An 11,321-nucleotide genomic window follows, 5' to 3' on the forward strand; every position below is an offset into this window, starting at 1 on the left:
TTATTATCATATGTTACCTTATTTAATGATTTAATGTAAACATTGTGTAATAAAATGTAATAATAATAATATATTATTTTAGTTTATATAATTTTTATAGTGTTATTATTATTACTATTCTATTTACTATTATTATTATTATTATTATTATTATTAGGGTTGCACAATTTGGGGGAAAACTTAAATTTTTTAATTTACATTTTTAAGAAAAATCTAATTTAAAATGCTATTTTTAAAAAATCAGGTTGTGATTATATATTATTATGGCTATAAAATATTATTATATTATTATTATATCGTACCTTATTCTGTTTAAACAGTTCTTTGATATGTTTTTGTAACAAAATAATAAAAATAATAACAATTAATAATAATAAAAATAATGATAATAATAATAAAAAAAATTGTTAAAGATTTGGGGTAAATCCAATCGCGATTTTTCTGATAACATTTTTAAAATGCTATTTAAATGTGATTAAAAAAAAACTTTTTAGATTTGCTGTGCTTGTTTGTAGGGCTGCACATTTTGGCCAAAATTTTGTGACTGTATATCAATATGGCTATAAAATAATGATAATTAGAATAATTAGTAGTAGTAAGTATTATATGTGACCCTGGACCACAAAACCAGTCTTAAGTCGCTGGGGTATATTTGTAGCAATAGCCAAAAATACATTGTATGGGTCAAAATTATTGATTTTTCTTTTATGCCAAAAGTCATTAGGATATTAAGTAAAGATCATGTTCAGTGAAGATATTTTGTAAATTTCCTACTGTAAATATATTAAAACGTAATTTTTGATTAGTAATATGCATTGCTAAAAACTTAATTTGGACAACTTTAAAGGCGATTTTCTCAATATTTAGATTTTTTTTGCTCCCTCAGATTCCAGATTTTCAAATAGTTGTATCTCGACCAAATATTGTCTTATCCTAACAAACCATACAACAATGGAAAGCTTTATTCAGCTTTCAGATGAAGTATAAATCTCAATTTAAAAAAATTTTCCCTTATGACTGGTTTTGTGGTCCAGGGTCACATATTTTGTTTTCAAAGTTTTCAAAGAAATTATACTAAATAAGGTAATATGAAAAAGTGTTCATCTTACCTTAGCCTTCTCGGTGGGCTCGATAACAATTCCATTAGTGGAGTTGTTGAGCTCCCGGGAAACGACGCACAGGAATTCGGCTTGGTCCTCGTTGCCATAGTTATAGGAGGAGCCGATACTTATGAGCTAGAGATAGACAAGTTGAGTCAAGTTTGTACCATAGTAAACAGATAAGCAACAAAAGCACTGGCTTACGTAAGTCCCAAAGAAAGGTGCAGACATATTCGGTTTCTCAAAAACATCATGTGAAGCATCTACGGTCTATACGATCTACATAGTTTAAAACAATGAGGAACATCCAGAGACCTTCTGTATGTCTGATTTGAAAGATGCAACAATACTCCAGACAAAGGATCTGCACCTATACTGGTCAAGAGCACCACATATGATGGGGATGTGAAGAGAAACAAAACCTACCTGTTCAAACTTCCATCCGTCTGACATGGTGGAAACCATCTGAGTGAGCTCCTCCTCTTGACATTGTAATACACGATACACATGCTTCACAGGGCCCTGTAAAAACAATAATATTCTGAATTAGGGGCTAAAACAGAATAATAAATCATTGTATGAAGGTGCACAGGTTTTGGAAACATCCTTTAATGGGATAGTTCGCCCCAAAAAAACTTAATTTACTCGCCCTAATGTCCTTTCAAACTTGTATGACTTTATTTCTTCAGTGTAGCCAATATAGATATTGATGAGAATGTACTTTTTTTTTTATATATAATGCAAGCATACACTTCTGGTGTATGCAAAAGAGCAGCGTGAACATTCTTCAAAACATAATTTGCACTCTACAGAAGAAATAAAGTCATACAGGTTTGAAAGGACATGAGGGTGAGAAAATAACAGATTTTTTAACTCTTCTTTGAAGTAAATTCTCAAATCATGTCTATAAGTCTGTGCTTGTCTACACTGAAGGTTGGGCAGCTGAAAAGAAGAAGGTTCACTGTTCCCAAATAGTTCTCGAATGAGGAACTCTCTGATTCGGATGAACTTTCAGACACAGACTGCTTGAAGGTAGACAATGAAATACTCCCTTTTGAGTAATCCCAGTACTTCTAGCAAATTAATTGCAGAGCTGTGTTCCAAAAAAGTATATATAAGTACAAAAAGTATTCTGTTCCTCTGGCTGTTGTTTTCCCACATACCTGAGATGTTCTGTTTTCATTGTCTCGTATTCTCTCCTTCACCAGCCTCACAAGTGACGCAATGTTGTAAAACTCTGCTTCCTCTAGAACACCTGCAGTGGCCAGAGAATCAGTGAAAATCTATCATGTGGTTACTGCTTTATAATCAGAAATAAATATCTGGAAAATTATATAGTCTTAAAAGCATAGTTCACACCTAAATTAAAATTCTGTTATCATTTACTCACCCCTCATGTTGTTCCAACCTGTATGGCTTTTTTTCTGCTGCGATACACAAAAGAAGATATTTTGAAGAACTTTTCAACTGTCTTTGTCCATACAATAAAATCACTGGGGTCCAAAACAACATTGGATTCCACTGACATTCTCTGTATGGACAGAAAAACACTGACATTTTCCAAAATATCTTATTTTGTGTATAACAGAACAAAGAAAAGCTTTGGAACACGAGGTGAGTAAAAGATGTCAGAACTATCCTTTTAAAGCTACACCCATGCCAATAAAAGAGGATGATTAGAAATTATACACAACTATAAGACCAAACTGATAAAAAAAACAAAAAACATCACGCAATAACTGCCATCGTCACAATTTGGAAAAAAAAATAATAATAATTTTTTTTTTTAGACACAGACTGTAAGCCTTTCAATATCCCACCCGTCCTGCAGGAAATTATCTTGCGCGAGTACACTGAGGTCCCTTTCCAGTTTCCACACACACACACACAAAAATTATGTTTCTAAATGAAACTAGGCCATTACTGTTCCATTATGAAGTTTTTGAGGGCAGCATGCCCAGATCATCTCACCCTCCTCAGCGAGGTTCTTGTTGATGATCAACTTCCCATGCCTCAAGTAGTTCAAGATGGGTCCGAAATATGTGGGATCCCTGTCAATCAAATATGCTCCTGTCTCATCCTGTGAGAAAAGACAACCGACAGTGTGAACACTGCTTGTTGCAATTGCAATTCAGTTTTCAATTAACTTCACCATCACTGTTGTGGTCACTGCAGTTATATTGTTGAATCATTTGTGAAACCCCCTTGACAAACCACCGTTTCTATTAAGGTCATGTTAACGTCACTCAAGCAGCAGGTAAAGTGGTGCCTGATTATCAAGTGCGTGAGAATTTCTAGAACCCTGTTTGTGAGTCCATTCATTCTCCAGAAGTACATACTGAATGGTTTTAGTAAATTAGTGCAGCAACAACAGTTTTTTTTAATGAGATGCTCTGGTGATTTTTGAACTTCAAACTGCGTTTGCTATTTTTACATGAATTGACACTTTGGAAAGGAAATCCTCTGCAGAACTGTAAATAACACTTGTATACCCTGCTACAGTTTTTTAGTTGCCAACTGTGTTTTGGAACATGGAATCTAGTGTATAGATCCAGTTGATGCAAGCTAATATACTATCTTGGAACAGCGACCAACTTATCAAAAGCGAAGGTGGCCAAGCAGGTTCCTGAACATGTCAATGGCTGGTCCAACCTGGTAGAAAAACAGCAACAAATCAGCTACCAGTTGGTCATCTAAAGCCGGTCAAGGTGGTTATTGGATTTAAAGGTAACTGGTTAACCAGATAATGACCAGCTTGCAGCAGATAATGACAAAATAGACCATCTAAAAACCAGCTACAGAAACCCATCTATCTTGAAGGCACTCAAAAAAACAAACAAAAAAAAAACTATGAAAATTCTGTTGTCATTCAATCATCCACTCGATTTCTTCTGTAAAACATAAAAGAAGATATTCTGAGAAATGTCTCAGTGTTTTGTCCATACAATGGCAGGCAATGGCAACCAAAATTGTTTGGTTAACAAAACTCTTCAGAATATTTCCTTTTGTGTTCCACATAATAAAGAATGCCACACAGGTTTAGAAAGACTCCAGGGAGAGTAAACAATGAACAAAAAATAAATAAATAAAAATAACTGTTGCATAAACTATTCCTTTACACTGGATTTTATTTACTTTATACTGGATTAAACTGGACCTAATGGGTGCACTACAAATACATACAGACGATCCTTACACAGGTATGTCCACAATTTATCCATTTTAATGTTAATATTTTACACACATGAAAAATGACAGATGACTGATTCATTTCAAGGAGTAAGACATGCTTTACTGGTGTAACCCGAGCCTTACCTTATCCGAATCCAGATCTGGATCTTCCTGACATAATCGATACAGAAACGATTTAGGATCCCTGCACAGGGTCTGTTTCGTTGTAACAAAATATGTTCCCCCGACATTCAGCCGAACCCACCGAGAACCAGGCTTCTCTGTGGCTTCTGATGATGGGGAAGTGGGGTTGCTCTTCATAGGGAACCCAAATACTGCTCTGGAGCAGGAGACCCCTGGACTGGACAAGCCACTCCGGGACGGAATCAGCAGTGTAGGCGAGGGGAGTCTCACGTTCACTGAGCCTCTGATTTCACAATGCTCAGTCTGCTCGATGATGCCAGTCGAGCTGGGCTCAACGTGCAACTCTGCCATATTTTCGCAGCACAAACAGTCAGTTCCGTTTCGATCAGACACTAAATGCCTTTATTTAGCGCTCCGCACGGCGTTTATACGCGCTGATAACGACGGGAAAAGCGTTGCGGTGTGTTAGTAACGCGCACGCGAGGCGACATAACTTACAATTCCCAAAAAACGCTATACTGATCCGTTTTGTTCTGTTACGCTAAACGGGTCGCGTTTATACGCGCTGATAACGACGGGAAAAGCGTTGCGGTGTGTTAGTAACGCGCATGCGAGGCGACATAACTTACAATTCCCAAAAAACGCTATACTGATCCGTTTTGTTTATACAAACGACCCATGTAAGCTACAAATATTATGGGTGAGACTCAACATATCACTTCCCGGTCATGTAAATCCATATGTGACAAAATAAAAGTCTGGACAATAATATTTTTGGGATTTTTTTTTTCAGGCATAATGTTGTGAAAAGTGTTCCTTTTATTAAAAATGAAAACAATTAAAATAATTGTCGGTAACTGAAATAAAGCTGAAATGAAGCTGAAGTAAAATATGAATATTAGATAAACAAAAACCCCTAAACTTAAAGTTACATAAAAATGAGAAATGTGTGACTAACTGAAATGAATAAGATTAAGTTAAATAAATAAAATTAATTAAAGCTATATAGAAGTATGAACAAAAGTAGGCTACACAAAAAATGAAAACTGAAAATATAAAAATAAAAACTAAAACATTAAAAATATGAGTAAATACTATAATAGTGCATAAATAATACTAAAAAACACTTTGGAATTCGTGGATGGATTAATTCAACAATCCTGCTGAAAAAGAAAGAAACATTTTAAGATTTATTCAGCACAGAAAGCCAGAATGGGAGATTTTTGTTGAATTTATGTACATATTGGTTGGTAATCATTTTAAATGAAACAATATTATAATAATGTTATATTTCATTACATATTACAAAACACAACATTATTTTTGCACTTTGTTTTAAGTTAATACAACTGTGATTCACAAACACAAGCTTTCTAAGTTGTTTCATTCTGTTTTATATTGCACTGCAAGTGCAGTCTAGCTTGAATGCAACCAAAGAAAGTTTTCAAATGAAACATTGACCAACTTTAAGATATGGATTCAGTACAAAGTCCCATTTCATTTAAAACATTTTCAGTGTCTCTCAGTAGGTTGTGCAGTGGCTCCAGCACTGGGGTGACGTGTTGAACCACCCATTCCTGAACTGTAGAGTCTAAGTACAGCAGACACATCTCTCCTCTCACCTCTTGCACCTGGCTCTCCACGGCATCAAGAATCCTGTTGGAGGAGATGAGAGGGAAAATAGGGATATATCCTATCATAAGAACCTTGTTAAAAATTCACATGAATAAGACACATGGTGTATCACAAAAATATTAAGCAGCACAATGTTTTCAACATTGATTATAATTAGCAAATCAGCATATTAGAATGATTTCTAACGGATCATGTAACACTGAAGACTGCTGAGTAATGACTGCTGAAAATTCAGCTTTGAATCACAGAAATAAATTACATTTTGAAATATATTAAAATTGAAAAGTTATTTAAAATTATAAGTTATATCAAAGTAATAATATTTCACAATATTACTGTTTTTACTGCATATTTGATCAAATAAATACAGACCTGGTGAGCACAATATGCTTCTTTCAAAAACATTAAACAATCCGAGCAACCACAAACTTTTGAACGGTAGCGTATACATAATAAGAGACTTACATTTTTGCTTGCGTTTTAATCTGTTGTGCAATAAGTGGGCTAACTGTCTTCTTTTGCTTGTGGTAGGGTGTGAACCAGCCCCTCACAAACCTATTATGAAAGAATGAATACAAATATTTGGTGAAAAGTTAGCATTAACTGCACAACCATCTTTTAAAAGTAAAACCTTAGTAGCCCTAAACTCACATATTGTTCTGAAAATGTCTCAGCTCTGTAGACTCCAGCAAAGACGTCAGTTTCACTATGAGTTCAGCTAGTTTTGCTCCAGCAAAGGAGCAAGACGTCCTGGAAGACAATCTAGGACACACAGGCCAAAGAATATTCTGTAAATGAGTCTATTTAAAAGTAACCCTTGAGGTTTATTAGTGTTACACTCACACATGCTTTTTATCTTTCAGGGCATGAATATGAATGTACGATACCTCTCAGTGTCTCCTACATCCACAGTACCAAGTGTCTTAACCACCTTCTTTTGAGCCTCTTCAGTAAAGCCACCTGAATCACAGTGAACAGCAATAGTGAGTTTAGCATTCTTAATATTTATATACTGCCATCAATGTATCACCCTTCTCTAGTACAAAAAAAAAAAAAGAAATGTAAAGGAGTGAAAATGAAAGTGACTGACCGTGCACAAGAGTTTGCAAACAGGATGCCAAAGAGGGCAAACCAACAGGCATCAGCTCACACAAAACGGACAAGTGGTCATATCTTAAGAGGAAAAAAAGAAACATACAGGTGCATCTCAATAAATTAGAATGTCGTGGAAAAGTTCATTTATTTCAGTAATTCAACTCAAATTGTGAAACTCGTGTATTAAATAAATTCAATGCACACAGACTGAAGTAGTTTAAGTCTTTGGTTCTTTTAATTGTGATGATTTTGGCTCACATTTAACAATCTCTAGTAAGACAACTGCGATTCTAGTGATAGTCCAGATGTCATCTAACCTTTGCCATCCAGTTAGTGCAATTCCCTGTAGCTCAATGTCAGCTGACAGGCTGGATGCCACTTTGAGCCACTGCAAATGGTTGTCCACATGTCTCTGAGTGCTGGTCACACAGGTGTGCACAGTGGTCGAGCCTTTAAAAGAGCTAGCGGCCCACTGCTGTGACATACCCGCAGACGTATATCGTTCCATTAGCATGACTGGAAAAGTAAATGTAAAATAATCAAGCATTTTCAAGACCAAATAACTCAAAACTGAAAAGTGCATTTTTAATCTACTGACCCAACTTACCAGTGTTATCCACATCCAGAGTTGGGCTGTAATCCCACAACATTGGTTGCACTAATCCAACAAGACCACTCTCTAGAATAAGATCATACATTGGATAGAAATGATTGTTAGTATAATGCAAAAAAGTGTATATACAGTATAACAGTGATAGCCGTGAATTGGAAAATGCAATATAATTCATTTGGCATAGACTTTAGATTGATTTGGTAATTTCTTATATAAGATTTTCATTTGACTCATTTCATTTCACGTTGAGTCAATGTGGAGGATGTGGAACAGTTAAGTAAGATATTTTTGCCCAGTGAAGGTGATAGTATCATAAGCATGTAAAAAGCTACTGAAGGGAAGTGTCACTATATTCACTCTTCAAAAGCAGCTAGATGCAGCTCTGTGGAATGGAACCGAACAGTTGAATGCAGAGCACGTTCCAGATACCAGAAAAACATTGAAACGTGTCACATGAGTCAAAGACTGACCATTTAAAAATAGCGTCCTCAGTGAACAACCCCTTAAATTTTGTTTTAAGTTCCAAACTCACCTGCAAAAACCCCCTACTGTATACAAAAGCTTAATTTAATGTATTCAAAAGAAGATAATTAGTTTGAAAGATTATATATGAAAACGTTTGAACAAAGTGGGTTTTTTGTTCAGTCAATGGGGTTCACTGTTTTGGAATGATATGAGGGTGAGTAAACGATCATAGAATTTTTGTTTTTGGGTGAAATATCCCTTTAAGCATGCACTTATACATATGAAAATATTTAATAAATACATCCTTTCCTCTTACATGCAAAAAAATCATGATCATTTTCCAAAATAGGTGATAAATATGTTAAATGCTCGCCTTTAATGGTCTCAGGGCTCATGGACCTGAGCATATCATCCCACATGATCAACTTAAGGTTGGGCGAACTCTCCTGAATGCCCTTTGCCACCTTAATGACATGACTGAGGAACAGCTGGTGAACACTCCGACCTGGAACACTTAACCACTGTTTGGATTCATCTCCGAGACCGAGCATGTACACCTATTAAAAAAAAAAAAAGTTATTATCACCAGACCAATATAAAACTAGCACCCTAAACTTAAATTTTAACAACAGTTCACTTATAAGAATTATTATATTGTAGCCACAAGGTGACATTTTATTGACAGAGGGTTGGGCTGTACCTCATCGGCTCCGATGTGCAGGCTGGTACTTTTAGGGTGGAGCTTCATGATTTGTTGTAGCATGTCTTGCACTAGCCTATCTCCTCCATCACGGTGTGGGTTCAGGGTGCCCAGACAGTAGTCCAACTCCCGCAGATCTCTAAACACCTCGTGCTTCAGGACAAACTGATTGAGAACATTTTAAAATAGTAAAGAGTTTTAATATGCATAATTCAAATGGATATATATTTCTTCCTCTATGTAAATGACAAAAATACATTTCATAGTTACTTCCAAATGTCCAAACGTCTGCACCAGGGGAATGATCTCCAGCCCTCTACTATTGGCAGCATCCTGGATAGACACAATCTCCTCACGGCTGTTTGGATATTGGGTATTTTTATCAGTCAAATTTTTTTAAAATAAAATAACATAAAAAATTATTATTAATAATAATATTTTGAAAATATATACTCACCTGTATGGAGGCTGAGTCGTAGATTGAAGAACTTTCAGCTCTCCTTCATAGGGAAACATATCCTCATATTCAATGAGTAAGCCATTGGCACCAAGATCAGCAAATAACTGGATCAGCTGTAGCAACATAATCGTGGTTAATTCCTTATATTATTTAAACAGTTATATAAGAGTAAAAGAAGTTGTACCTCAATTAAGTAGCCGATTCTAGGAGGTGCCCCTTTCAGGTCCAAATGCACAAACTTTTTGCAACTGCGCAATGACAGGTCCATAGCAGGTATAGCAGGTAAGCTAATAGCGTCTTTATAGATATTTTAACTCATACCTCATATTTAAATCACGGGATTAACAACTAAGGATGTACAATTTATTATCGTTTAATCTTTTGTATTTTGTCATTTAATAAGTGCTGATAATATAACTGGAACACGTTCTCCTTTTATGTATTTCTTATTCAGCCTTGTTCCTTTTCAAATATGTACAGCCTTGGTACTTTTCAAATATGTAATTTCAACCCAACGAAGCTAAGCATAAGAAAGAACCTCTGTTTACAATCCTTTACTGTACACTGACACGCGCACGCCCACCAACGCGGTAAAGTTCTTCTGAGAAGCACGACGGGCATTGTAGTTTTTTTGTGCATTCTTAAACCAACAGTAATGCAGACGTAGGACTACAAGCGCCTGTACGTCCGCCCAGGACCGGAATTTGTGAACAGTGGTTCTCTGCAGGGATGTTATTTTAGAATAAAAGCGTATATTTATTAAAAATACTATTTTTTAATCACTCTAATCAAAATGAAATGTAAATGTAATATTTAAAAGAATTGAAATGAATAATGATTAGAATTTATTAGGCTATATTATTATTCGAAAATCAAAACAAGTTAAATGTTAAAGTATCTGAGAAATGTACTTTTATAATATGTGTATTTACATTGTAAAAACATATTTACTTAAGATTCTGGAATCTCCAGCAACAGAATTTGAATTCTGAGTAAACCTAACAAATGTCACACTCTAGTGGACAATGCTTCAATGTACAATATTGGTGATACTGACATTTTTAATCCAAAATTTATTGGTAACAGGTTAGTGGTTAAAATATGTAGGTTCTAATCCTGGAAGGTGTGATACATGAACTGTGAACAACTTTGAGGCTACTTACATTTCACAGACATGCAAGAATACTTATAAACTATTATTATTATTTATTATTATTATAATTATTATTATTACCTTTTTCTAATTGTATTTTCCTGTACTGTCTTTAGATGACCAATGAACCCCTAAAAAATAATAAAAAGCAAAGGAATATCATTGGGTCTTCCTCGTTTATATGGTTTTTAAATTTTACAATTTACAATTTAAATTGCCTGTGATCTGGGCACATTTCATTTATTCATTTGGTATGATTGTTTTGTATACAATACACACACACACACACACACACACATTAAAAAATAATATAAAAGAAATAAACATAAGTACAAAGAAACATTTTTCATATAAATAATATAAATAATAATAAATAAAAATATAAAATGGATATTGATGTAAATAAAATACTTAAAACAAAAAATACAATAGAATAAATCAAATTCAGCACTAATTGACGTTTGTACAAATGTTGTGTGACCAAGTGCTGTGCATGCAGAACCACGCAAAAAAACCTCTGCGTACTTTCCTCTGAACAGAAGGTGGGACCAATATAGGATTAGATCTCTGCCACAATTCTGCGCACGAAAGATCATATTTTGAGCGCACAAAAGTGCATTTTGTACGCGCGCGATCTGAGTTTTGTGGAGAAAATGTTCGTTTTGCAAAGAAAAAAGTATTTAGAGCGCACTAAAATCAATTTTGCATTTAAAATACGTTTTTGGATGTGTGCAGACCTTCTCTTTTGCGCGTGCAACGTTTCACTAGCTTGCTCACCTGATGCC

General features: G+C 34.9%; 2 protein-coding genes across 4 annotated transcripts in view; both read right to left on the reverse strand.

Annotated features, from left to right (window-relative positions):
- The window catches only part of LOC107727321 (BTB/POZ domain-containing protein KCTD5-like), an 11,265-nt gene extending 6,174 nt beyond the window's left edge, over nucleotides 1-5,091 (reverse strand). The window contains exons 1-6 of the mRNA XM_016537166.1: nucleotides 5,059-5,091; nucleotides 4,416-4,928; nucleotides 3,072-3,180; nucleotides 2,264-2,355; nucleotides 1,527-1,622; nucleotides 1,110-1,235 (exon numbers count right to left, since the gene is read on the reverse strand). Of these exons, the coding sequence (XP_016392652.1) occupies nucleotides 1,110-1,235; nucleotides 1,527-1,622; nucleotides 2,264-2,355; nucleotides 3,072-3,180; nucleotides 4,416-4,766 (774 nt within the window). The 5' untranslated portion in view covers nucleotides 4,767-4,928; nucleotides 5,059-5,091. The remainder of the gene's footprint in view (nucleotides 1-1,109; nucleotides 1,236-1,526; nucleotides 1,623-2,263; nucleotides 2,356-3,071; nucleotides 3,181-4,415; nucleotides 4,929-5,058) is intronic.
- A 537-nt stretch (nucleotides 5,092-5,628) lies between these two features.
- Nucleotides 5,629-9,959, reverse strand: LOC107727297 (hexosaminidase D-like). Of its 3 annotated transcripts, XM_016537127.1 has the most exons (13): nucleotides 9,705-9,716; nucleotides 9,568-9,631; nucleotides 9,381-9,496; nucleotides 9,194-9,281; nucleotides 8,924-9,088; nucleotides 8,597-8,780; nucleotides 7,744-7,824; nucleotides 7,463-7,661; nucleotides 7,141-7,223; nucleotides 6,938-7,010; nucleotides 6,702-6,812; nucleotides 6,516-6,605; nucleotides 5,629-6,071 (listed from the first exon to the last, which is right to left on the reverse strand). In XM_016537127.1, the coding sequence occupies exons 1-13, from the start codon at nucleotides 9,707-9,709 to the stop codon at nucleotides 5,882-5,884; spliced, it is 1,449 nt and encodes a 482-aa protein (XP_016392613.1). In that variant the 5' UTR covers nucleotides 9,710-9,716; the 3' UTR covers nucleotides 5,629-5,881. The 3 variants fall into 3 exon arrangements, with proteins under 3 accessions (XP_016392613.1, XP_016392612.1, XP_016392611.1); XM_016537126.1 differs by having other exon boundaries at nucleotides 7,753-7,824; nucleotides 9,568-9,959; XM_016537125.1 differs by having other exon boundaries at nucleotides 9,568-9,959.
- Nucleotides 9,960-11,321: the final 1,362 nt, after the last annotated feature.

The sequence above is a fragment of the Sinocyclocheilus rhinocerous genome, unplaced genomic scaffold (genome assembly GCF_001515625.1).
Source record: "Sinocyclocheilus rhinocerous isolate Xijiao unplaced genomic scaffold, SAMN03320098_v1.1 scaffold186, whole genome shotgun sequence".
Taxonomy (NCBI): domain Eukaryota; kingdom Metazoa; phylum Chordata; class Actinopteri; order Cypriniformes; family Cyprinidae; genus Sinocyclocheilus; species Sinocyclocheilus rhinocerous.